Below are 25,045 nucleotides of genomic sequence, written 5' to 3'. Positions count from 1 at the left end.
CTTTGTGTGTGTGTTTTACAGTGGAAGAGACTCACACCCACGAAATGTTGTACAGAGTTAAGGCAGTCAGTGGTTTAAAAACACATCTTAAACTAGTTCAAGTTTAACGTTTTGGATTGCTGGCCAGTCTGCCTGGAAGACCACATTAAACCAGTTTAGTATGGTTTAAGTGTTTTTTTTTTATTTATTATTTCAGCGTTTCATGCTATAAACAAATAAGATCTTATCGTTTTAATTGACTTTAATAGAGTTCACTGGAACATTTTCACTCACTATCCCACCATTTTCCGCTCTTAGATCGGACATCCACCCCTCTGACTGAAGTGTGAGGGGTATTTTGAGCTTGAATATTTGAGCTCTCTGTCACAGACGAGCAAGTAACATGTATCAACCTTTTCTATGTTAAGATGCACGACAAAATATGATATATTCTTAACACAGAAAATCAAAAAACAAGGACGCTTTTACAACAAATCACAACAACAGACTCTAATATTAATATAACATGGTTTAATTATTTAATAACATGTCAAATTAAAGTAGGAGGTGAAGTATAAAATTGTAAAATAGTTCACAGGCTCTTAAAATAGTTGGTCTATAAAAAAAAGAAAAGAACAATCTGCAGACATAAGCTTGAAAAATGTTTTGTCTCAATATAAGACTCATCCTTCATAATCAATTACTGAAATTATTATAAAACACAAACTAATGCCATTCTCTTTCATGTAACTACACTGATACAGTAATTATATAGTAAGCAAAGTATACACTGCAGTTCTGTTTGAGGGGCACAGTAATATTAAAATGAACAATGCAAGTGGACATTACAATAAATTTCCATATTCTGACATTGCCTTCACTCTTAAAAGTTTACTTTTCCGAGACACCTGTATGTCGTTAACTTATATAAATAAACAGTTATTTAATAAGCTGCCTATTGAAATGGGTGGCTTTCAGTCGGCTTTGTTTTGTCATGCATTCAGATTGAATCATTTATGCTTAATTCCTCAATAGCTGTCATAATACATTTAAAAAGTCAATTGTTATGACGTGTCAAAATAGAAAATATACTAAGCGTCAGCTAAACAGCTCTTGTCACCTAACTAACATCAAAATCTTCATTAAAACATGGGTTAGAGATTACAGTGCATAAAGTGGACACTCAAATGAGTTTGTGGTTCTGCATTGTTCTGCACAATTTGTCTGAATACTTCAAAGTAATACTTTTCCATTGCCATTTCACATTTCACTGGATTATAAATCCTGAAGACAACAAAACGTATTTGGAGATAATAATGCTGCGAAATATCTGTAATGCACATTAGCTGTCTGTTAATGATAAATATACATTTCAAACCAACAGTTATTTCACTGAACTACAGTTACATTTTCCAGTAAGAGATCACCCCCAGAACAAATGCTCATCCTCCATCCTGGTTTAGTCAATCCTGGAGACAGGTGCACATTTACTGGAGAGCGTCGAGTCAGGACATTATCCCTGGGTGGGATACCATCTCGGATGAAGACGAAACCTAGGAGTCTAGGACCTGTCTCCATTTTTAGACTTGAGAACAACTAGGACCACCATAACAGGGATTAGGCATATGGGGGTCATGACAAGGGCAAGGATGATGTTGGGAGGGGGGTCTCTCAGTGCCTCTGTGGGGCAATCTTGAAAATAGGTGGTGTGGATTTTCACAAATAAATGTTCAACCAACTGATTCGGCCAGGGAAGCAGCAGACTTTCAGCAAAAGACTCCGTACACACACTGAATTTGTTGTATGCACTGCCAGAGAGACAGATGGAGAAAAAGAGTCACCAACTACTATCAAACACATTTAGTATTATGATAACGAATCCTTGGAATGTACCTTTTAACTTTTTCCAATGAACACCAGTCGGTACTGTTCATGGACCCCATATCATCATGAAAACGATATTCACACAGTTCCACCAGCAATTCATAGCATTGTTGAGCTGTATAGTTCACGCAAATTGAACAATATGGCTCACAGATGCTCCTGTTACTACTGCCTATGATGTAAACAAAATGAAATAATTAATGAACTTCCACATAGGTTGATGTGATTCATCCCGTCATGTATAATTGACTTTTCTGTTTATCTTAAGTGTCACAGTCAAGCTGATACCAACAGTAATTAATTATCTTAGTTCATTAACATAAATTTTTTATATGATAGCAAATACATACCAAATGTTCCTCCAGCTCCATGGCCAGGGTCTAAAAAATATAAGTAGCGCAAATAAATACAAACATAAACACATACACAAATGTGTAAATATAATTAGGCAAAATATGCACAAGGTGTGTCCAAACTTGTCGCAATTAAATGCAACTCTCTGTCTTTGATTATTAAAAATAATAACAAGCATAACTTGCTTCAGTTAAAAGAGGACGAAAAACTACGACTTATAGCATTCATCCCATTAGATCGTCTGTGACCGAGTCATCTGCATCCTTCAAAGCATTTTTCGTGGACTGTATACAGTGTCTAATCCAGGTTAATAAGAGCTGAAGTTTTCTATCGACGCACACACACACACGCACACACACTTACCACAGATAACGGACAGTAAGACGCCTAAGAAGCTGAACGATACCCTCATATCAGAGCAAACGAGCGCTGGCGAGCTGCTCTCAACCCGCCGCTGAATGTGTCTGAACTTTTGGAGAACGCGAGGCACAACAGGAAACGCGACGCGAGGGTGGAAGCGTGATGCGCCGTCACCACATGTGCAGTCACGGTTACCAGATGTTCAGAGAGCTGCTGACCGAGAACGCTTTAATTTTCCCACATAATATTGCTCCACCTCTGTCCGTCTCTCTCTCTCTCTCTCTCACTCTCTCTCTCACACACACTCACTCTCTCTCTTTGCCAGTCAGTCATCAACTGAAAAAAAAAAACAAAAAAACTAGACAAATGTCAAATGTGCTAATTTGTGTATTTGTTTACTTTAAATACCATTAATTATAAAACTCATGTTCATCAACAACTTATGTTAAGCCTTATTCGTGCTACATCGTAGGTAGTTCTTGCTAATTTAGAGTTGATGAAAGTATCTACTTGCTTTCCGACTGATTTATAAGCGGGGTTGGGGAAAGTTACTTTTAAAAATAAGGCATTACAATAGCCTATTGCGTTACTTCCTAAAAAAAAAAGTAACCAATTGCGTTACTTTGTTACTTTTTATTGAAAGTAATGCAGTATGTTACTTTCGCGTTACTTTTTAAATCTGGGCTGGGCTTGGTTGTTTGCGTTTAATATAAAAAGTTATATTTTTGGTTTGCACCAAAATGCTCATGATGAAGGAAATGTAAATTCACATCTACAGTAGAACATAGAGGACGAAAGTTCAACACTCGTTAGAAATAAAAAAAGAAGAAGTTTATCTTGTGTCATTTTTGATGGTTGAATTGGACCATCGAAGGTCAGCAGCAAATTGCTTAATAAAATAGGATTAAATACATAAAGGATATTTGTATTATTTAACATATTTATTTATTACAGCTTTGAGTAATATTCTGAGTTGCTTTTAATTGTTTTAATTAATTTTCACATTTTGAACTAAAGTAACATCTTACTCTCGATTTCTCTCAACATGGGGACAGGAGAGTTTTCAATTAATAAATGGGGGGAAAAAGTAGCTGGCGTTACTTATGTGTAATGTTCTGATAAAGAACCACTTCATACCAGTTCGTTGCCAGTTCAGGAATAGAGACCACATGGGTCGTGTTGTGTGGATTTGATTGACATAAACAAACCGAGAAAGAGTCATACTTTCGGGGTTTCGAAGTCACTTGTAGCACATTTTTCAATGTATAGTTTGATTCATTTAAAAGAACCGATTCATAAGAGTAATTCGTTTGGGAATCGTTTTGCAGTATCGATTTACACAACAACAATGTAGCCTAGAAAAAGCACAAAATATACAACAATTTTGTCAAAATGATTATTAGAATAAAGTAAAACACTGCATTATTCATGCCAGACCCATAGTTGGAAATGTAATTTTGGGAAGAAACACTAATGAGCACTAATGAAACATTTGAAAAACACTGATCATTTTCAGATGTCCACGATTTCATGCCCCAGAAAGGGGTCATGTAGGCCCTCTTTACAGGTTGTGTAAGCACACCCTTGGGATGCAAATTTACTGTGTTGCCATGTACATTCTTATTGTGTATTCAGGCTGTTTGCATGTGTGAATACTTGAAAACCATAATACATAATACATTTTTTTTGTTTGTTTTTTTTGTAGGTCCTTGTGATATTTTTTTTTTTTTTACATTTGTCATCTATATGCAAAAGTTTTCAAAAATGGCAAAGGAGTAACTTATCTGTTGCTAGTACATTGTTGTCATGTAAACATACCCTTAGTAGTGGTGTTGGGATTTGTAGTGGAAATGTCAGATTATTTTTGTAGTACAAGGAAAGCATGTTCAAGAACATTTTCACAAGCTTCATAAAAGTCCTTTGGTATTTTTGTATAAATGGAACTGTTTCTTCATAAGAACCAGTTCTCAGTTCCAGTCCTGACTCTAGAATGTAAAGCACTGTTGTGTTTAAAGATAACTGTTTCCCTGAGGCGCGGTTCTTTTCTGGGCTGATGCACATCTGTAAACGGGTCTTCCCCTTCAGGAACCACTCCATTTCTCTCAGGTAAGATTCCTCGTCGGCTCAGTGGTTCTGATTTATTTGCGTTTTTTGCATCTGTTTCCAAACAGGAAACATAAGTGAACATTTAGGTGCAGAGCAGGGCGGTATGATTGAACGGACACTTTTAAGAATAACTGGGTCATATTAAACAGATCGAGTTCGGGAAACGATATAATCAGAGTTTGCCATCTGTGCTTGAAGGGCTGCACCTTTGGTTGGAGCCCAGCTGTGATCGAAACAAACTCTCAGCTCACTCACTTCAAAGGAAGAGAAAGAAGTGAATCCAGGGCCGAGGGAGGACTGGAACAGTTTATGTAACACTTTTGGGCTTGTTGATCTCATGTTGACCATGTGAGACTGTCTTAAACCAGTACCAATAGATTAATTCTACAAAAAAGCATTTATTGTAGTACACGTTTTAAAAGTTTTTGATTATATATATAAACTAGGAACTAGGAATGGTTTTAGTTCAAACCAAAAGTAGCTAAAACAGTTCTATTGGAGCTATCAGTGTACGCTGATTGGCCAAACACATATGAAACATGCAGAATTGGTCTCTGTTTTTGGTTCCTAAATCTCCCCAGTCCCCAGTGTGTATTCAAATCTCAAACTGAAGCAGTTGGATTATTATTTGTTCCACAGTCTCTAGTTTTGCATAGAATGATCAAAAGTGTCAACAAAATCTCTCACCGCAATGTAGAATTGCTACACAATATTCTCTTCAAAAGCTTTTATCAACAACTTTGTAGCAGTAACCTTTCAAAGCGCTGATTGTCTGCTATTCATTGCTGCTCAGTATTCAATTGAATCCACATTGAAAACGTCCTCACAGTAGGGCTTATTTGGATAAACAATTCAGAAAAACAAAGAAATTAGCAGACATGTCTATCATATTTACACAGCTGTATCACTAACCTGCTGTGGTGTATGCAGTGGTTTGAATTTTTGTTGGCATGGTTGAAGTAGTCTGTCTCTAGAGCACAGAATAAAAATAAAAATAAATGATCATGAGATGCATGATATTTGACAAAAATACCTTTTTAGAGCAAACTGAATTAAATTTTAAAGGGATAGTTCATCGAAAAATGAAAATTCTGTCATTAATTACTCACCCTCATGTCGTTTCAAAGCCACAAGGTCTATGTTCACCTTCAGAATACAAATTAAGATATTTTGGATGAAATCCGAGAGCTTTTTGATCCTGCATAGACAGCAAGGGATCTACTATGATCAAGGCCACTACTAAGGGTTTTCAAGAGAGGATTACAACACATGGTCCTCAAATTGCATTTGACAGTGAGAGGGCACATAAAAAGTATTCTCGTAGTTTCATAAAATTACTGTTGAACCACTGATGTCACATGGACTATTTTAACAATATCCTTACTACTTTTCTGGGCCTTGAACATGTCAGTTGCATTGCTGTCTGTGCAGGGTCAGAAAGCTCTTTTTTGGATTTGGAACATCATGGGGGTGAGTAATTAATGACAGAATTTTCATTTTTGTGTGAACTAACCCTTTAACACAACTCACCACAGTTTGTTTCTGTTCATTTGGTACCAGGGTATGCAGTGTTGAGACCATGAGACACAGACAGACTATCATAGAAAAAACCAAACAAATTAAATGAATTACACTAATATTCAGAAACACACTTATTTGTCATTGTAAGAAAGCAAATTCCAGCTGTATGGGGAATATTGACACGCATGGAAAAAGATGCAGGAAGGGAGTAGATGAAGAAAAAAGCATGGAACATCCTCCCTTTGTCCTGACCAGTTGAATTATGACAGTCATTTCCCCAGAAGCTGTCTAATTTATCTGTGTCTACCATATAGTGATTTTAAAGAAGTCAGCTGTATAATTTACATTTTCTTTGTGGTCATGAGGGTGATAAAGTTACATTTGAAATTATTAAAATTAATAGATTATAACAGAATTATTGACGTATATGTGTGTGTGTGTGTGTGTGTACATACATACATACACACACTACATATTCTTATATATAATCAAACCAGAATTAATATTTTGAAGTATCAATTAAAAACACATAAAATTCAGATATACATTTTTTTACAATATTCAAGATAGCTAAAGAAGTCTTTGTTTAGTCTAAAATTACAATGTTTTTTCTTCTATTGCCTTAAATTTTCAAGCACACTAAACCAAGCTTTTATTCTTAGATACTCACCCCAAAACAGAAGAGTCCCTGCTGGTTTCGAAGTAGATATAGATATGTATGCCATTACGCTTTAATCCTGTGGTGGTTCTATCCGTCTGTCCACCTCAGCTTGCACATAACACAAGCTCTTCAACAGGAAGACTATTAAAACAACAGGATGTGCTCATTTCCTTAAAGGGGTGGTGGATTCTGATGGAGAATGGAGAGACATTATAGGGCGGGCGGTCTATTATGTGCCAATGTTGTCATCATCTGTCTCTCTAAATTTCCATCATATTATCTTCACTGTCAGTATCTATCTATCTATCTATCTATCTATCTATCTATCTATCTATCTATCTATCTATCTATCTATCTATCTATCTATCTATCTATCTTCTGTTTCTTTGTCTGTCATATAAAATATGTGCGTTTGTCACTGTACACTTTTTATTTTTTGATTAACAAAGCATTAGCCAGATTTTGCTTTTAGTTTGGCTCACTTGTGTATCATGTAGAGTACAGTATATGTAGATGACGTGATGTATGATGTTTTGGTGTAAGACCAGCTGCTATTTACTCAGGAACCAGTGCGGAAATGGAGGAATCTGCTATTCGGGATGCTTTCTATATTTGTTGTTTACACATATTTCACTTATTAATTACATTATAAATTATTTTTGATCAATTATGTACAATTCCAATATAGGGTGTGTTCAAAAATCCCAAACCTGCATGTTCTTCTTCATTGACAACCAAATACATGTATAATATGAAATAATCCCACTGTAACGAAGACCTTTCTTTAGAATATTAGACAAGAACTGGCTTCTGTGGTAGGTTTCAGAGTGTTTATTATTATAGAGTTGAGTCAGCAGCCTCATTCCAAACAGACTGTTTCTTTTCATGTTTCTGGCAGGGATTCTGTTAACCTCATCGGGCCCTTCAGGGGGTCTTACCCCAGGTGCTTAGGAGAGTGAACTGTGCAGCAGAGATAAAGTCTGATGACAAATCCACCCCCTGAGCATTGGCTCAGAGTGTCTACCCTCGCTATTGACGTACACAGAGCTACACCACTGCCATTGACGCATGTACTGTACACTATGACCACCACTGGCGTGCACTCAGTTCAGCTCAGGAGTGATGCAAGAAGAGAAACTATCATCCCCTTAGAGTTTCTGTCCACACACACACGCACACACACACACACACACACACTCTCACACACAGCTACAGATGTGTAAGTCAACGGTCTGGCGATTCCCTCTCTCTTACACAGCTGGACTTGGTCTGGTGCCTTGTGAAGTTCTAAGGACCCAAATTACTTCCACATTTGATTCACATTAGTAAGGAGAGGCTTGTTTTCCACCCTTAATTGGTTTGCTCTGTTTATAAAGCAGATTAAGTTAGCGGGACAGAAAACACAGGGTTTATTTAGCAGTTTGGGACACTTCCGTTTTTACAATAATTATTATTAGAAAAGCTGATCACAAATTGGGATCACACAGGGATGACATCGTCACACTGATATTGCGGTTCACTAAAATAAAGTTTAGTAAAGTCAAAAAACTTTTTTTTTTCCCAATAGGAACACACGCTGCTCAGGTTTGTGAACAGAAAATGTGATTCAATTGTCCATGAATGTAAAGTAGGTCAGTTGCTTTCAAAAGCCTGTAGTCTGATTCATGAAACAAATTACTCCTATAAGTCAATTCTTTTAATGAATTCTTCAAAAAGTCTGGATCCCTTAGAAAAATAATTAACTTACTCAATCCATACGTGTGGCTAATGAATCTTACTGAATCTCCATGTCAATGAATCTCTCTCTGTTAAAAAAAAAATATTTTAGAAATATAAAAATATAGTCTTAAATTACTTTGGTCTTTGTTTGTTTGTTGTTATTTTCATCTGATAAAAATGTAAAATGAGACGTACACTTAAAAAAAATAAAAGTTCTTTACTGGAATCTTTAGAAACTTTCCACTGTACAAATGGTTCTTTATAGATGGAAAATGTTCTTTAGGTTTTTAACATTTTCTTCACACCACACACTGCAAAAATCCCCTTTTGAAAATGTTAGTGTGTTCACTGATGCCATAACATAAAAATGTATACTATAAAAAGGTATGTAACCGATATTCCTTTTATTCAAATATCAATCTCAAAAAGAAAGCTTGTCTAAGCATTTGCATCTACATCCTTTACATTTAGCACATGCTTTTCCCCAAACTCACTTACAAAAAAGGAGCCCCTGGAACTGTCTCTTTAAAGCCTCTGTATCTGGAGTTGTTCAACAGCATGTCAAATGTCACAGTCTCTGCTATATTTCATTTCATCCTCTAAACTCAGGGCCTCAGAGCAAAGAGCCCATCCCTCAGTACCTCACACACCGGCTGATACTAATCTTCATTTGACGTGCCAAAACCAACATCCAGGGTTTGCACTGCACGTAATTAAAACCTTTCCACAGATAAGACCTCCCTCTTATGTCTATCTTTCTGCGTGTGTTTGCTTCTGTTGTGAGGTCCAAGATAAACACTGGACTGGCCTAAGAAAACCCTGTTAGGATGGGCCCATACTGGGATAAGGGTGTGAGGAAAATTGCGTTGTCAGTCCATCTATCACCAGAGCTGGGTAGTAACGGGATTACATGTAATCTGGATAACGTAATCAGATTCCACAACTCAAGTACTTGTAATTAGAGTAAACTACTTTTTAAAATACTCTAAAACAGACTACAGTTACTTTTGTATGGATTACATTTTATTTACACAATGGTAATAAATTGTTCACAAGTAATTGATTCTCTTAAATTTCCTTTTTTTCCCTTCCTTTTTTAGTCTTTTCAACAACAACAAAAATGTCACTGATACATTCATATGAACTTCTAGTGTTTTATTAGATTAAATATTTAACCTGGCAGTGATTTTGATTTGAATTTCATTATTGTTTTTGTTTTTCAATATTGTTTTTTGTAGTGTAGCTGTTTTCCAAATTTACTTAATTCTAAGTTATTAATTCTAGGTTTTTTTCATTGTTACTAGCAAACACTAACAGCAAGGCACATTAATGTTAGTATTTTGTAAGTATTAACTGTCCACACTTTGAACTTGAAAAAGAAGCAATTGTGGCTCTTGTTGGTGAATTAAATATATTTTGTGGAATATATTTTTTATTTGTATATGCCAAAATAGTACAAGCTTAGGCTAATTCAATATATGTGCTATCAAATGAGGGTTAGCACAAATGCAATCTAAATGTAATCCAAAAGTAATCAGAGTACATTACCAAAAATGTGTAATCTAAGAGATTATATTACAGACTACAAATTTTGTCATGTAATCTGTAATCAGTAATTGATTACAATTCTTAAGTAATCTACCCAGCTCTGTCTATCACATAATGAAGTGCTTTGCAACAACTACCTCAGTTCTACAGACAGAAGATACAGAACAAAATATATTTTTCCTTGTTAAATGGATTGTATCATAATTTACTCGCCCCCATGTTTTTCCAAACTTGCACTACTTTCTTCTGTGGATCACAAAAGAAGTTACTCAGAAGAATGTTGTCAGCTAAACAGTTAAGGTTACAACTGACTTCCATTTTATGGACAAAAACACTCAGACATTTCTCAAAATATCTTCTTTTATGTTCCACAGAATAAAATGAAGTAATATAGATTTGGACTGACATGAGGGTGAGTAAATGATGAGCCAATTATCATTTTTGGTGTACTGGTCTACATCTACACTTTTTGTTAAAAAGTATCACTTTTATGTTAAAGTATCAGGAAAGCAACAACAACAACAACAAAAAACTCCCAAGTGTTTTTCTTTAAGTCATTAATCTGTAAATCCAAACCAAATTTTATTTCCATGTTCTTTCACCTGCAGCTTGATGATATTGAGGAAACGCAATAAATAGTCCAAGATACAGTAGATATGTAAAAAATTATAATATGAAAATCCCTGTGTTGTTCCAAACATGACTTCCTTGCTTGTGAAACACAAAAAGTCGCCATTCACTTTAATATATATTTTTAAACAAAAACTAAAGACAGAAAGCCAAACAAGTTTAGAGCAAATTGAGTAAGACTTCTGACTTTTGGGTGAATTATCTCTTTAAAAAAAATAAATAAAAAATATGACTGAGGAATAAATGGCTACATGTCGCCACCTAGTGGATTCATAAATATCAAATCATCTGTCGAAATCAAGCTATACACGAGATGTATTCTTAAATTATATAACATAATCCTAACTTATTATTATTGCATTTGTAGTTGTAGCATTACTATACCATGGCTATACTATTATTTTTATTGATTTATTATAAAATATTTTTAAAAAATAATAGTGGCAACAGCAGTCATTGATGCTCACATAATAGTAACAGCCAATTATTGATCCAATCTGTGTCAGGGATCGGTAAATGTGTAAAGTATTTATTGATCTATTCATACACTGTTAAACTGCGATGCGCGTTCTCGTTGGTCACGTGTGACTTACAGAGAAGGGCAGTGTCTTCTGTCACGCTGCCCTCGCTCGCTCTCTGGAGGAAAACAGCACATGCTAAGCGCTGCGGATCTCAAGGGAGACGTCCAAAAACAACAAGCATTGGATCCTCAAGCCAGGCCCCTTTGCGCGGAGGAGCCTTCTGTCTCTACATACGTTAACATCCACGTGTACATATACGTAGGCTATATGAATAGAAATCTTGCTATAAAGTAAATACAACTGCTTAAATGGTTTATATGTCCCATGTGGTTATGTCATCAACACTTTATAATACACACACACACACACACACACACACACATATATATATATATATATATATATATATATATATATATATATATATATAGCCTACACACACACACACATATATTGCATTTTTATGTTTTAGTGTATTTTTATTTAGAATTAACACGCCATTGTGGGAATATTTAAGACATATTCAATCATAATAATACTAATACTAATAATTGTTATTATTATAGACGGATAATCGTTATTAATCGAATATTCAAATATTAAATGACGCGTATTAAATGTCAGAGCTCGTGCACATGTGTGCATGCAGACTATTAATTATACAGAAAACGAGTTGCATTATTATTTTCCTCCTCGGTGCACTCGTAGCCTGTGGTCCAGCCAAAGAGAGCTGGAGTATGTTCATAATATAGACGTCACCCTGTGCTCTGACCGTGCCAACCAAGTGCGCAGCTCTTAACTGTACAACTACAATCTCGACACGCTCACGGACGACCGAGGAATCCACGCATCCCTCAACAACACAAGCAGTCTGGCACCGACATCCGCAGCGGCTCGCTAGACAGGACACCGTTTTTCACTACAGGACGTTTTTGGGCACGCGGACTTCTTTTCTGCGCACTTGAAGCTGATTCGCGAGAGGGTTTAAAGGAAGGAGCAGGGACTCTTAAGGTATTTAAAACTGCGACGGCGATTCATCGATCTCTAGCATGCGCGAGAAAGCTACAGTATGTGCACAAGACATGTTTACTAAATCGTCTCGGCGTGTATCGTTTGCTTCTGTTGCACGCATTTTTTAACGTGTGGCGTTGCTGAAGCTTAGCGTCCTTCATTAACGCTGTCGTTCGTGGCCCGTGCAGCCTTGCGTTATTCGCCCCCAAACCACATTTCATATTTCCTTCCAGTTCCCCGACAGATCGAGGAAGCAGTATTGGAGGGTTAAGATTAAGAAATTTGTGAAAAGTGTACTACGCACTTATCCGCACCGTGGAGAAATGGGCTCTTGAGAGACACGCCCACTTCCAGTTCAAGCAGCCAGCGCGTGTTTTTCCCCGCAGAGTGTCACTTGGATGAGATTTGCATTGGCTGTTTTGTTCTGTGGCAGCCAACGCGTTACTTCTAGCCATTTTCCATCAAATGACTGATACCTCAAATGCTAATCTGCATCGGAGACCTTTAAATGGTGTGTGATGCGGAATGTTAGTTGTGTTTTGTGAACTGCAGGGGGCAGTAAGTGAGTCCTATATGGTGTCATTACTGATGATAAAGTTTGAGTCATGCAATTTATCGGTCCCTTGTGTGTGTGTGTGTGTGTGTGTCTGAAAGAGAGTGAGTCACATCTGACGGGAACCCTTATGGAAGGTGCTGTTTATCACATCCCAGGGAGTATGTTTACCATGAAGAGGAATGTATGGATTCAGAGAATAAGTATAAATACAGATGATTTTATGCACGTAATATACATTGCTGGGAAGGTTACTTTGAAAATGTAATAGGTTAGAGATTACAAGTTTCCCAATACCCTATTTAAAATGTAATTAGTAGTGTACCTATTTCAATGACTTTATTAATGTAACTGCTTACATTTGATTAATTATATAAATTCCTAGCAGATTTCTAGCAGTAGTACTCAACAGTGATTACTGTCAGACTTTCAAAATCCTTCATCACTTGAATTAAGATTATTTAATTTTAAAGCACACCCATCAAAAAATCTGACCTTAGCACCTCTTTTTACTTTGAGTTCGTTCTGAGGTTAAATACAGATTTAAAGGGGTCATATGATGAGATTTCAAGTTTTCCTTTCTCTTTGTTGTGTTACATGTTAGATATGATCCTTAAAGTTGCAACGATTAAAGTCTCAAACCCAAAGATATATTCTTTAAGTTAAGATTCATCCAGGCCCTCCTTAAATGCCTCATTTAAACACACCCCCACATGTCTACATCACTGTGTGGGAAGATTTGCATAACACCACCGAAATGTTTATGCAAAAAAAGAGATAACTTTGATTCTTGCTGCAGTATTGTTGCTGCAAGAAATCAATCAAATCTCTCTGTGTGTGAAAATATTCAGATATAACCCCCTTTGTAATCATTACAATTTTCAGAAGTAACTGTAATTTAATTAAAAAAAATTCTCAGTAACTTTAACAGTACAGTTAGTACAGAGTACAGTTACATATTTGTTTTTATTAAATCATATAATTCCATCTCATGTAACTAATTTCTTCCCAACAATGTATATTTATATATATAATAATGATGTCTAACGTATGTTATACATCTTGCACACACACATGTAAGACTTCTTTTTAATTTTTAAAAACAGTCTGAAATATTAATTTGATAAAATCCTTAAACATACTGTTTGTTCCAGTGTTGTATTAATATGAGCTCAGCTCGGCTGTTTGTGTATTTATGCCAAATATATGTATTGCTCCTGTGCCTTGCAGCCAGGTGAGGCTGATGATGGAGGAGGTGTCCGGCCCCCGGTCCTGCACTGCGAAGCCCCCCCGCAGTCTGCTGGAATGGAAGAAGAGAGTCAAGTCTGAGTACATGAGGTTAAGACAGCTGAAACGCTTCCGCAAAGCTGAGGATGTCAAGGTAGAAGCTCTTTTGCAGTGCTGATTATCTTTTCATTCCTTTACTCTTTTTAATATAACTGATTCTGTATTTCTATACTAGCTTCGGGGTGAGTACGTTTTTTTAGTTTTTTTAGCAATTAATAGTTTTATTCATCGAGGATGCATTGATAAAAGGTGGCAGTAAATACATTAATAATGTTACAAAAGATTCCAGTTTCAAATAAATGCTAAAGATGTAGGTTTCAAAAGATATTCCAAAAATAATGACAATCAAATGTTTCTTGAGCAGCAAATCAGCATACTAAAATGATTTCTGAAGAATCATGTGACACTGAAGACTGGAGTAATGATGCTGAAAATACAGCAGGAATGAATTACATCATTAAATTATTATTTTCAAATGTATTAAAATATTTTTATTTGTAGTTAAATGTCATAAAATTAGTGGTTTACTGTATTTTCCATCAAATAAATTCAGCATTTGGTGAGTATATCTGACTTCTTTAAAAAAAAAAAAAAAAACGTTTACCAACCCCAAACTTCTGAAGAGTAGTATTTCTTTTAGAATTTTTAATTATTCTACCACCTTTTATTTCCTTGATTTGTTTTCTATGTCATTCTAATTAGAAAATGTAGCTTTCAATTCATATAATTCAGTCCTTTTAACTATTAGGCTGTGTGTTTTTCACAGTCCCTTTTCCAGTCGAACCGCCGGAAGATTGAAGGAAGAACTGAGCTGCTGAATGAGGAATGGTCCAAGCTCCGAATTCAGTCCATTCCCCTTTCCACAGCCAGTGGCTCTCTGCCCAGCAAAAAGGCAAGAATGAAACAGCTGGAGGCCTTGACCACCACAAACCAGTGTCAGTCATCTTGCATCTGCTGTTCGACACTAGATCGCTTTACTGTGAATTGCCCCTGCTAATTCAGCACAAGACTGTCCCTGCTAGCTGATTTATGAGCCGAATCAATACATAGTCAGCTTTGCCTCGCCATTTCAAAACATAATTTATTCTAGCAAAATGCCAGTAATGACTCAATATCAGGTGCCACAGTTTGCCTTCTATTTCCTGCAGCTCCTACTTTATCATATCCTACCTGACAAGCATTTAGATCAATATGATGTTATTAATGGACTGACTGGGGCACAGTTAACCTCTGTTTAATTAGTCAGGGCAAATATTACCAGCAGGCCGGTTAAATGCGCCAGTGTTTTTGCCTCTCTTCGTGAAATTGCTCTGTTGCCAAAAATGTATTTGTATGTTTGCCAAGCCAGAGCTCAGTATCTGAAACTCCTGTGATATCCACAATAAAAGCAGCCAGCGGGCACAGCAGAGCTTAGCTCTCTGAGGAATACAGAGAGACTGCTCAACATACCAGCGCAGCTGGATCCTGCTTGCAACCGCACTGGAAAACAACACCATACTTGATGTTCTCTCTATAACACCAAACCAAATATTTTGATTAGTAGATTATGATATTGTAATTTCCCTGGGCACTCATTTGGTCCAAGTTCAATTCTTCTTGCCCTTATGACATTTCTATCACTGATTTGGTTTGGAATTAAATTATTTTATTATTTATCCACCCTCATGTTGTTCCTATATGACTTTAAATTATTAACTATGACTTCTTCCTCAATATACTCCTAATTTGCTGCGTATTAATAGTTAGTACAGAAGCTGTTAAGTTTAGGTATTAAGTATGATTAGGGATGTAGAATATGGTTGTGCAGAATATGTGCTTTATAAGTGCTAATAAACTACCAATTTGTTAATAACGGGCATGCTAACAATCAACTAGTTAATAGTGAGAGTTGATCCCTAGTGTTACACACTTTTGTTCCCCTGTGAAACAAATGGAGACATACCGAATACTGTTAATTTTTTTACATTTAAGCATGACTGAAGCTTTTAAGCTTCAAAAAGGACACAAAAGCATTATTAAAAATATTGTCTGTACAGATAGTGCACTATGCTCTTTATGAAGCCATACAAGCTTTGAGTGATTGTCAGACACAATTATAAAATAAGTCATTATCGCACACATTTCCAGTTAGGTTTTTAATGGATCGTTTGATCCAGAATGGTCTTAATGATCTGGCCACAAATCAGTCTCATCTGAATTTCTCGGTTAATATTGATTGTAAATTACATGGAAAGGAGTGACCAGTTTAATTCTTGAAATTTCTCCTTTTTTCCCAGAAGAAAGAAAGTCATACAGGTTTGGAACAATTTACATGATGACGGTATTTTCATTTAAATTCAGTAATCTGTCAGTAAAATACAGCCAATGTAAAATTTATATATTCAAATGACATGGACTAATTAACATATGCAGGACTAAAGCAATTTAACGGTCCTCGAATAGTTTTGAGTGACACTTTGACTTGTCTTCTGTTTTCCTGTCTCCCCTTTCTTGTCCAATCACAGTTGTGCATGGTAGAGTCTGGCTTTCCGTCTTTTCCATACCAGGCAGTTACCATGCGTCCCTTGACAACTGTTGCTGGGATACCATTCATGTACTCCTGGTCCCCTTTGCAGCAGAACTTCATGGTACTGGATGCGGACAATGAGCGCACACACTTTAACACACATAAAAAGCACTCAGTCATGATCACCATTAGAAGCCTGTGTCTGCAGACAAATATGAAGAGAGAGTGAGAGATGAAAATAGAAGAAAAGCATCATTTATGACACGGCCATTTTGAAAGTAGGTCACCCTGCAGCAGCACATTCACATGTCCTGACAGCTCAAAGCATGTGTTTTTGAAGTCATCTCTCTCAGGTAGAGCAGGATGTGAACCTTTAAACGCCTACACTCACTCACAGGCACAAATGTAGGAATACACAAAAACAGTCACCCACAAAACACATGCACAATATTGTTATGCATTTATCTCTCATTAGAAAAACCTCACTGATGCATTAATGCATATGGAACATGTCTTTATATAAATCAATAACATCACTAAAAAGTCTTTCCTGCCTCTCTTTGTTTCTGAGGTGGAAGATGAGACATTTCTGCATAATATCCCCTACATGGGAGACGAGGTGTTGGAACAGGATGAAGCTTTCCTGGAAGAGCTTATTGACAATTATGACGGGGTGCATGGAGACAGAGGTGAGCATCACAATATGTACAAACCCGATTCCAAAAAAGCTGGGACACTGTACAAATTGTGAATAAAACAGAATGCAATGATGTGTAAGTTTCAAAGTTCAATATTTTATTCAGAATACAACATAGATAACACATCAGATGTTTAAACTGAGAAAATGTTTAATTTTAAGGGAAGAATAAGTTGATTTTAAATTTCATGGCATCAACACATCTAAAAAAATAGTTGGGACAAGGCCATGTTTACCACTGTGTGGCATCCCCTCTTCTTTTTATAACAGTCTGCAAATGTCTGGGGACCGAGGAGATAAGTTGCTCAAGTTTAGGAATTGGAATGTTGTCCCATTCTTGCCTAATACAGGCTTCTAGTTGCTCAACTGTCTCAGGTCCTCTTTGTCACATCTTCCTCTTTATGATGCGCCAAATGTTTTCTATGGGTGAAAGATCTGGACTGCAGGCTGGCCATTTCAGTATCCAGATCCTTCTTCTATGCAGCCATGATGATTTAACTGATGCAGTATGTGATTTCAGCATTGATGGTGCATTTCCATATGTGTGTTCTGCCCATGCCACACGCACTCATGCAACCCCATACCATCAGAGATGCAAGCTTCTGAACTGAGCACTGATAACAACTTGGCGTCCCAGTTTTACAAAAAGAACTTCAAATCTGACCACAGAACAGTTTTCCGCTTTGCCACAGTCCATGTTAAATGAGCTTTGGCCCAGAGAAAACACCTGCGCTTCTGGATCATGTTTAGATATCGCTTTTTTTTTGACCTATAGAGTTTTACCCGACAACGGCGAATAGCACGGTGGATTGGGTTTCACGGACAATGATTTCTGGAAGTATTCCTGAGCCCATGTTGTGATTTCCATTACAGTATCATTCCTGTATGTGATGCCGTGCTATCTAAGGGCCACAAGATCATGGGAATCTAGTATGGTTTTCTGGCCTTGACCCTTACGCACAGAGATTGTTCCAGATTCTCTGAATCTTTGGGTGATATTATGCACTGTAGACGATGATAACTTCAAACTCTTTGTAATTTTTCTCTGAAAAACTCCTTTCTGATATTGCTCCACTATTTTTCGCCGCAGCATTGGGGGAATTGGTGATCCTCTGCCCGTCTTGGCTTCTGAGAGACACTGCCACTATGAGGGGCTCTTTTTATACCCAATCATGTTGCCAATTGACCCTATAAGTTGCAAATTGGTCCTCCAGCCGTTCCTTATATGTACATTTAACTTTTCCAGCCTCTTATTGCTACCTATCCCAACTTTTTTGGAAATGTGTAGCTCTCATGAAATCCAAAATGAGCCAATATTCGGCATGACATTTCAAAATGTATCACTGTCAACATTTGATATGTTATATATATTCTATTGTGAATAAATCTAAGTTCATGAGATTTTTAAAGTTTTCCAATCCATTTTTTTACCCAACTTTTTTGGAATCAGGTTTGTATTTAAACGCATTACGAGAGGCGTCACTAGTCCTGAGCTGAATCTCTTCTGGAATCCCTGAATGTTTTAAATGCATTTTATGTTGTTTTTGGAAATGTCTTTATTATTATTCTGTATTTTTTTTTTTAATGAAAAATACAACATAACAAGTAATATTGTGAAATATTACAATTTATAAAAACTTTTCTTTTTAAAATTGAGATTTATTTTAAAATATAATTTATTCCTGTGATGGCAAAGTTACACTTTCATCAGCCATCACTCCAGTCTTCAGTGTCACGTGATCCTCTAGAAATCATTCTAATATGCTGAGTTAATGCTGAAGATACATTTCTTATTATTATAAGAATATAATAAGAATATATTATACTGCTTTTTTTTGTTGTAGAAAACTGATACTGATAGAGGTCTCATTTGTATCATTATAAATGTCTTAAATATCCCTTTTGAGCAATTGAATGCATCATTGCTGATTGAAAGTATTTATTTCTTTAAATAGTACTGAACCCAACATTTTTGAACCGTAGTGTTCATGCTAATCAACATAAAACTTCTATGTGAATCTTAGACAGGCAGTATGTAAGTATCTTGTACCAACAGAAGGAGGCTTCATAAATGATGAGATCTTTAAAGAGCTGGTGGAGGCACTGAGCCAATACTCAGACCCAGAGGAAGAGGAGGAGGAAGAGCCCTCAGAGCAAACAGAGAATAAGGAGGAGGAGGAGGAGGAGGAGGAGGAGGAGGAAGCGGTGCAGAAAACTACAGCTGAAGGAGCAGAAGAGTCAAAAGAGGGCTTCCTCAAAAGGAAGAGGAGGAGCACTGCTGAAGGTGAGTTAGTTTTGAGCAGAAGCAAAATACTGGAACAATTATAATACAATTTCATGTGAAATATATAATGTGTTTAAAAAATAATTATTATTTGTTTAATTAGTTTTTTTTATTACATTTTATTTATTTTAAAGGAAACAGGGTTACTGTCTAAAAACATATTAATGCCTTTTTATTATTCAAAAATAATAATAAGACCTTAATAATTAAATAAATCAGATGATCATATGTTAGGTCAAATTTGCATAGAATGCTTTTAATGGACAGTGGCTGGTGTAGCACTGTTGGTCTGAATTTCACTGGTTTAACAACAAATAGACTAGAGCTGACATGCATTACCCATCAGATCAGCCTGTCTCTATGTCTATGTGCAATTGTTTGCTCTGAGTGTCACCTCTAATCCCAGTGAGGGCTGTTTGTTCATTCAGTTTGTTTTAGGACAGTATCCAGTTACGGTACACCCTGACCCTTACACATGCACACACACACTCACACATAAGCCCGTGCACTACTCCACTTTTGCTTTAAAAGTCAAATTCAGGACAATGCTGATTTTAGTCTCGCTTTTCCCTCTACTAGGAAGGGAGCTCTCCACCAATAAGAAGATTCCTCATGACAAGATTTTCACAGCTATTGCGTCTATGTTTCCATACAAAGGCACCATGGAGGAGCTGAAGGACAAGTAGGCCACCCTGCTGATTTTTAAACCTTCATTTTTAGAAATGAATGGAATCAGGACACAGGGCAGGTTCAATCCGGCTTTTATCTAAATGCACCCCAAATTGTGTATGCTATCAAACCGTTTTCTAAATACTCCAATGTCTTTTATTGTTTGGACAAACAGGTTGGCTTGTTTTAGTGATTTTCAATTCAGTCCAGTTGATTGATTTACACAATGCTGTCCCAAACAAAAGCTTTTATTCACTAAGAGTATGCATCCATAATGGCAAATCTAACATGCATGCACATTCTTCGCAAGACTTGGAAAGTATGTCATGCCACCTTCATGCAGCGGTAAATGAAGGTTCATGGGAAGCTTCTCGTGCTCTGCTGGCAGCTGGCAGCAGTAGAAACAAAAACCTGTCACAGTCTGCCTTATCATCCAAATGTTTACCGTTTCATGTCATTATTGTTCATCCCACCAGCTGTGCTCATTTTATTTCTTTCCGCTTGCTGGGGGAAATCTGTGGGTGAGAGTTGTTTAATGGCCTGTCATGTGTGTCAAACAAATTCAGCACTTTAAAGGCATAGTTGATCCAAAACAGAACATTCAGGGTTTTTTCTTTTGGACTTAAAAATACACAGAAATAATACTTAGATGCACAACAGCTCATTGTGACTATGGCTGTTATTGTGCAACATATGGATGAGTAAATAATGGCAGAATAAACTAATGCACATAAACTACAGTTCAAAGTTTAGGGTCAGAATTTTTTATTTTTTTTGGTTTCCACAAAAATATAAAGGAGCACAACAGTTTAAAACATTTATAATAATGAGAAATATTTCTTCAGCAGCAAATCAGCATATTAGAATGATTTCTGAAGGATCATGTGAGACTAAAGACTGGAGTGAGGATGCTGATAATTCAGCTTTGACATCACAAGAATAAATTACTAAATAAATTACGAAATACACTCAAATAGAAAATTATTATACAGTTCAAATTTGAATAATATTTCACAGTATGTATTAAAATATTCTAATATATAACATACATTATAATATTTCTGACCAAATAAATGCAGTCTGGTGAGCATAAAAGACTTCTTTCAACCCCAAACCTTTTACTGTAGTTTCAGTTAATGTGTTTTGCAGTTATTACAAATAATAGTGTATTTTTCTCTCTCTTGCAGGTACAAGGATCTCCTGGAGCCATCCAGCCCTGTGAAGTTGCCTCCTCTCTGCACGCCCAACATGGACGGCCCCTGTGCCAAATCTGTTCAGAGAGAGCAAAGTCTGCACTCTTTTCACACACTTTTCTGTCGCCGCTGCTTTAAATACGACTGCTTCTTGCACCGTAAGTCCTTCTCTAGTCTTCTGCCTTTTTGGGTTTATTTAAATGGAGAGCGAGATGCTACAATCCGTCCTTCAGTGCATGTTCCTGAATTATGCACAGAGCAATACCTTTCATGTATGATACCATATTGTATCAGTACATCAAGCATACAGATATGCCCTGTTTAAACTTGGTAATAAAGTTCGTCTGAAATGATCTGCTCACAAGTAGTCAGTTGAGTATCAGACTATATTTAGAATAATTATAATTATCTTATATTAAGCAGTGACCACTTATGGTTGAATCATCCAAAATGGATGTAAATTAGTATGTTGTTTGTGTTTAGCTTTCCATGCATCTCCTAATGTGTATAAGAGGAAGAATAAAGAGATCCGAATGGAGACAGAGCCCTGCGGACTGGACTGCTTTCTGCTGCAGGTAGCAGGTTTCATAAGATTTTCTACTTGGATTGGATTAAATTAATAATTTAATTAAATGTATAATTTATGTAGTTCTTTTCATCCCTTCTTTGGTCACAGAAAGGGGCAAAAGAGTTTGCTGATCAAAACATGCAGAGGTCTCAAAGGTCCCGTCGTCGACGAAGACAGCCCCGCCCCTCGAGTTCCTGTGGCCCCGCCCCCTCAGGCTCCGGTGAGGAGGGAAAAGAAGGAGACAGTGACCATGAGACCACCAGCTCCTCAGGTACAGTGGATAAAGAGTTAATAGTTTATCCAAACTAAAATAACACAGATGAAACACACAGCCAAGCCGTCCCTTGCCAAAAATAACTCTCGTCCCATGGTGAGTTCATTGTCTAAATTGCAAAAGAGACATCAAAGGAAATGTTTGCAGAAACACAGGAACATTATTAGTGGTGCTTACTAAAGTAATAATTATTATTTTTACCTGCCGGATAATAAAAGGAGGAAACAATTGAATAGGCTTCTTTAAGCGAGGGATTTAAGCCATATCTAGAGAAAGTATAATAAAGATTTTGGCTTAAAATCATCACATACACAACTCAGAATGGCCTAAAACTCATGCACAGCGTATCATCTGGTCATCAGCTGATACAGGATTACAATCTTTTTTTATGTCTCATATTGGTTAGTATTGCATATTTAATAGTTTATCATTCTAACTTGAAAATTTAGATTACCTTTTCCTTCATCTCATGCTCACTTAAAGCTAATCTTTGAAAAAAAAAAAAAAAAAAAAACTTAATAACATTATAATCTTAAATGAATTTCAAGATTAATGCAATTAATTAATGTTGCGATGCCTAAATCCACTTATAGCATTTAAAAATGACTAATTTGAGTTTTTATTGTATTCCTGTGATGGCAAATCTGAATTACTACAGAAATCATTCTAGCTTGTTGGTTATCATGTAACAAACCGTCTTATCAGCAATGTCAAAAACAGTTGTGCTTATTATTATTTTTGTGGAAAACGTGACATTTTATTCTAGGATTCTCTGATGAATAGAAATTCTAAATAACAGCGTTTATTTGAAACCGAAATCTTTCATAACATGTTAAATATCTTTACACTGTTACATTGGATCAATTTAACGTATCCTAGCTGAACAGAAGTAGTTAAAAAAAAGATCTTACTCACCCTAAACTTTTTAACAGCAGGGACTTTGGACAAAATAGTACAGAATTTTAATTTAAGAAGTTAATGTCAAATATCTGCTGCTGCTATTCAGTTCTGATTTCCTTCAGTAAAGAGTGTTTGGATGAAAACCTGACATTTAGCTGTGTGCTTATTTGTGTGTCAGAGGGTAACTCTCGGTGTCCCAGTCCCGCCAAACTGAGATCAGGGGAGGAAGGAGCAGAGGAGTCCCATTCTCCTCCTCAGTGGAGCGGAGCAGAGGAGTCTCTGTTCAGAGTCCTGCACGGCACATATTACAACAACTTCTGCTCTATTGCACGACTCATTGGCACCAAGACATGTAGAGAGGTACGCACACAAACGACTATGAACAGGAGGTTATATATTTGTCTTCTGCTAGTTTTGGTAGTGTATTGTCAGGTTACTCCCTGGTAAAGGAGTTTATTAATACAGATCTAAATTGAATTAAAATGTATTAAATGTGCAGAAAGTGCTACAGTATACACTCAAAAGCAGAGATGACGAAAATGTGTGCGTTTAAATGTGTGCCTGTGTGTTTTTCCCAGAAAGACTGTGGTTTTGTTAACTGGAAATGCGATTACCTAAAATCATGTGCTTTTCTTTCATTTAGGGAATGGTCCAAATCTTTTTCTAGAATAGTGTTGTTTTGATTGTGTGTTTGAGTGTGTTAGTGTGTGTGAGAGCTCATATGGCAAAGATCAACATGATAATGAGCGGTTACTTCTCAGCTGGGTTTCAGAGCTCTTACTAACGCCCATTAAGTGTTCACTGGATTGTGATTAAGTGTGTGTGTGTCTGTAACATGATGCAATGCTCTGGCTCATGTGATTATGGTTGACTTTCTGTCAGGTTTACGAGTTTGCAGTGAAAGAGATGCTGATTCACCGCGTTCCGCTGGAGGACGGTGGGATCTCACCACAGAAGAAAAAACGAAAGCACAGGCAAGATGTTAACACACCCTTACCTAGCTGTCAGATCCATGCTGTTATAAGCTGGGTGTTACACAGGTAGCGGGATACTAACATTAGAGCTCAACTCTGTTTCTGTTTGTTTGATAGATTATGGGCAAAGATACAGCTGAAGAAAGGTAAGACTCTCAACTTAAATTCCAGACTGAGACGAGGTTTCAGTGGTTTGGCAGGTTCAGGACTGGACAAACAGAAGGAAAAGTCATGGAGATGGCTGTGGTTAGGGAGATTATTCTGGCTGACGATTAGTAGTCAGACAAATTAATAATCAGTTTAATGGTTTGTTCATGTGCATGTGCGTATTTCACATAATATATGTGAATAATTTATTCAATTTCAACACAGAAACAAAGACTTTGCAAACAAATATTAAACATGGTAGAATAACAAAAAAAATTTGATTCTAAAGGTTTCAGTCCTTCATGTAACTTTAGAAAGTATTTTCAGTATTTTAAAGTATTGAAAATGTGCAGTCAGAAAAATGGAATGGTGTTAAAAATGAGCACAAAAAAGCATATCTATAATCATCATCATGATTATAGTCAGTATAATTCAGTTCTAAAATATTTGTTCATTTTTAATCTTTTAAATATGATGATTAAATATTGAAATGGCAGTAACGCTTTACAGTAGGGTTTGTTTTTAAGAGTTAATGCTGTAAAACTGTATTAATCTACACTATATGCTGATGATAGGTAATTGGTGTTTGTTAATAATACACACAATAAAATGTTAGCAAAACTGCTTTTTGTGAGTGCAGTTTCTGAAAAGTAACTTAAAAATATGTATGAAATCACAAATATTTGGAACCATAATGAA

The 25,045-nt window shown here is 36.4% G+C and overlaps 2 protein-coding genes across 7 annotated transcripts in view; one reads left to right on the top strand and one right to left on the bottom strand.

Annotated features, from left to right (window-relative positions):
• Nucleotides 1-606: 606 nt before the first annotated feature.
• LOC113097161 (receptor activity-modifying protein 1-like) lies at nt 607-7,018 on the bottom strand. Its single transcript, XM_026262365.1, has 6 exons — nt 6,875-7,018; nt 6,214-6,278; nt 5,596-5,653; nt 2,214-2,243; nt 1,873-2,035; nt 607-1,787 (listed from the first exon to the last, which is right to left on the bottom strand). Exons 1-6 carry the CDS (start codon nt 6,927-6,929, stop codon nt 1,541-1,543), a joined length of 618 nt encoding a protein of 205 aa, XP_026118150.1. The 5' UTR covers nt 6,930-7,018; the 3' UTR covers nt 607-1,540.
• A 4,949-nt stretch (nt 7,019-11,967) lies between these two features.
• Nucleotides 11,968-25,045, top strand: part of LOC113097179 (histone-lysine N-methyltransferase EZH1-like) — a 17,013-nt gene continuing 3,935 nt past the window's right edge. The window contains exons 1-14 of one of the 6 annotated variants that reach the window (XM_026262387.1): nt 11,968-12,294; nt 12,949-13,027; nt 14,078-14,228; nt 14,901-15,026; nt 16,639-16,761; nt 17,212-17,329; nt 19,394-19,621; nt 20,201-20,303; nt 21,478-21,641; nt 21,967-22,058; nt 22,160-22,322; nt 23,404-23,585; nt 24,108-24,199; nt 24,317-24,345. In XM_026262387.1, the coding sequence (XP_026118172.1) occupies nt 12,978-13,027; nt 14,078-14,228; nt 14,901-15,026; nt 16,639-16,761; nt 17,212-17,329; nt 19,394-19,621; nt 20,201-20,303; nt 21,478-21,641; nt 21,967-22,058; nt 22,160-22,322; nt 23,404-23,585; nt 24,108-24,199; nt 24,317-24,345 (1,621 nt within the window). In that variant the 5' untranslated portion in view covers nt 11,968-12,294; nt 12,949-12,977. The other 5 variants (XM_026262388.1, XM_026262390.1, XM_026262392.1 and 2 more) reach the window with 5 other exon arrangements.

The sequence above is a fragment of the Carassius auratus genome, unplaced genomic scaffold (assembly GCF_003368295.1).
Source record: "Carassius auratus strain Wakin unplaced genomic scaffold, ASM336829v1 scaf_tig00216128, whole genome shotgun sequence".
NCBI classification, from domain to species: domain Eukaryota; kingdom Metazoa; phylum Chordata; class Actinopteri; order Cypriniformes; family Cyprinidae; genus Carassius; species Carassius auratus.
The sequence above is the reverse complement of the archived record's forward strand: the minus strand, read 5'-3'. Positions and strand labels throughout refer to the sequence as shown.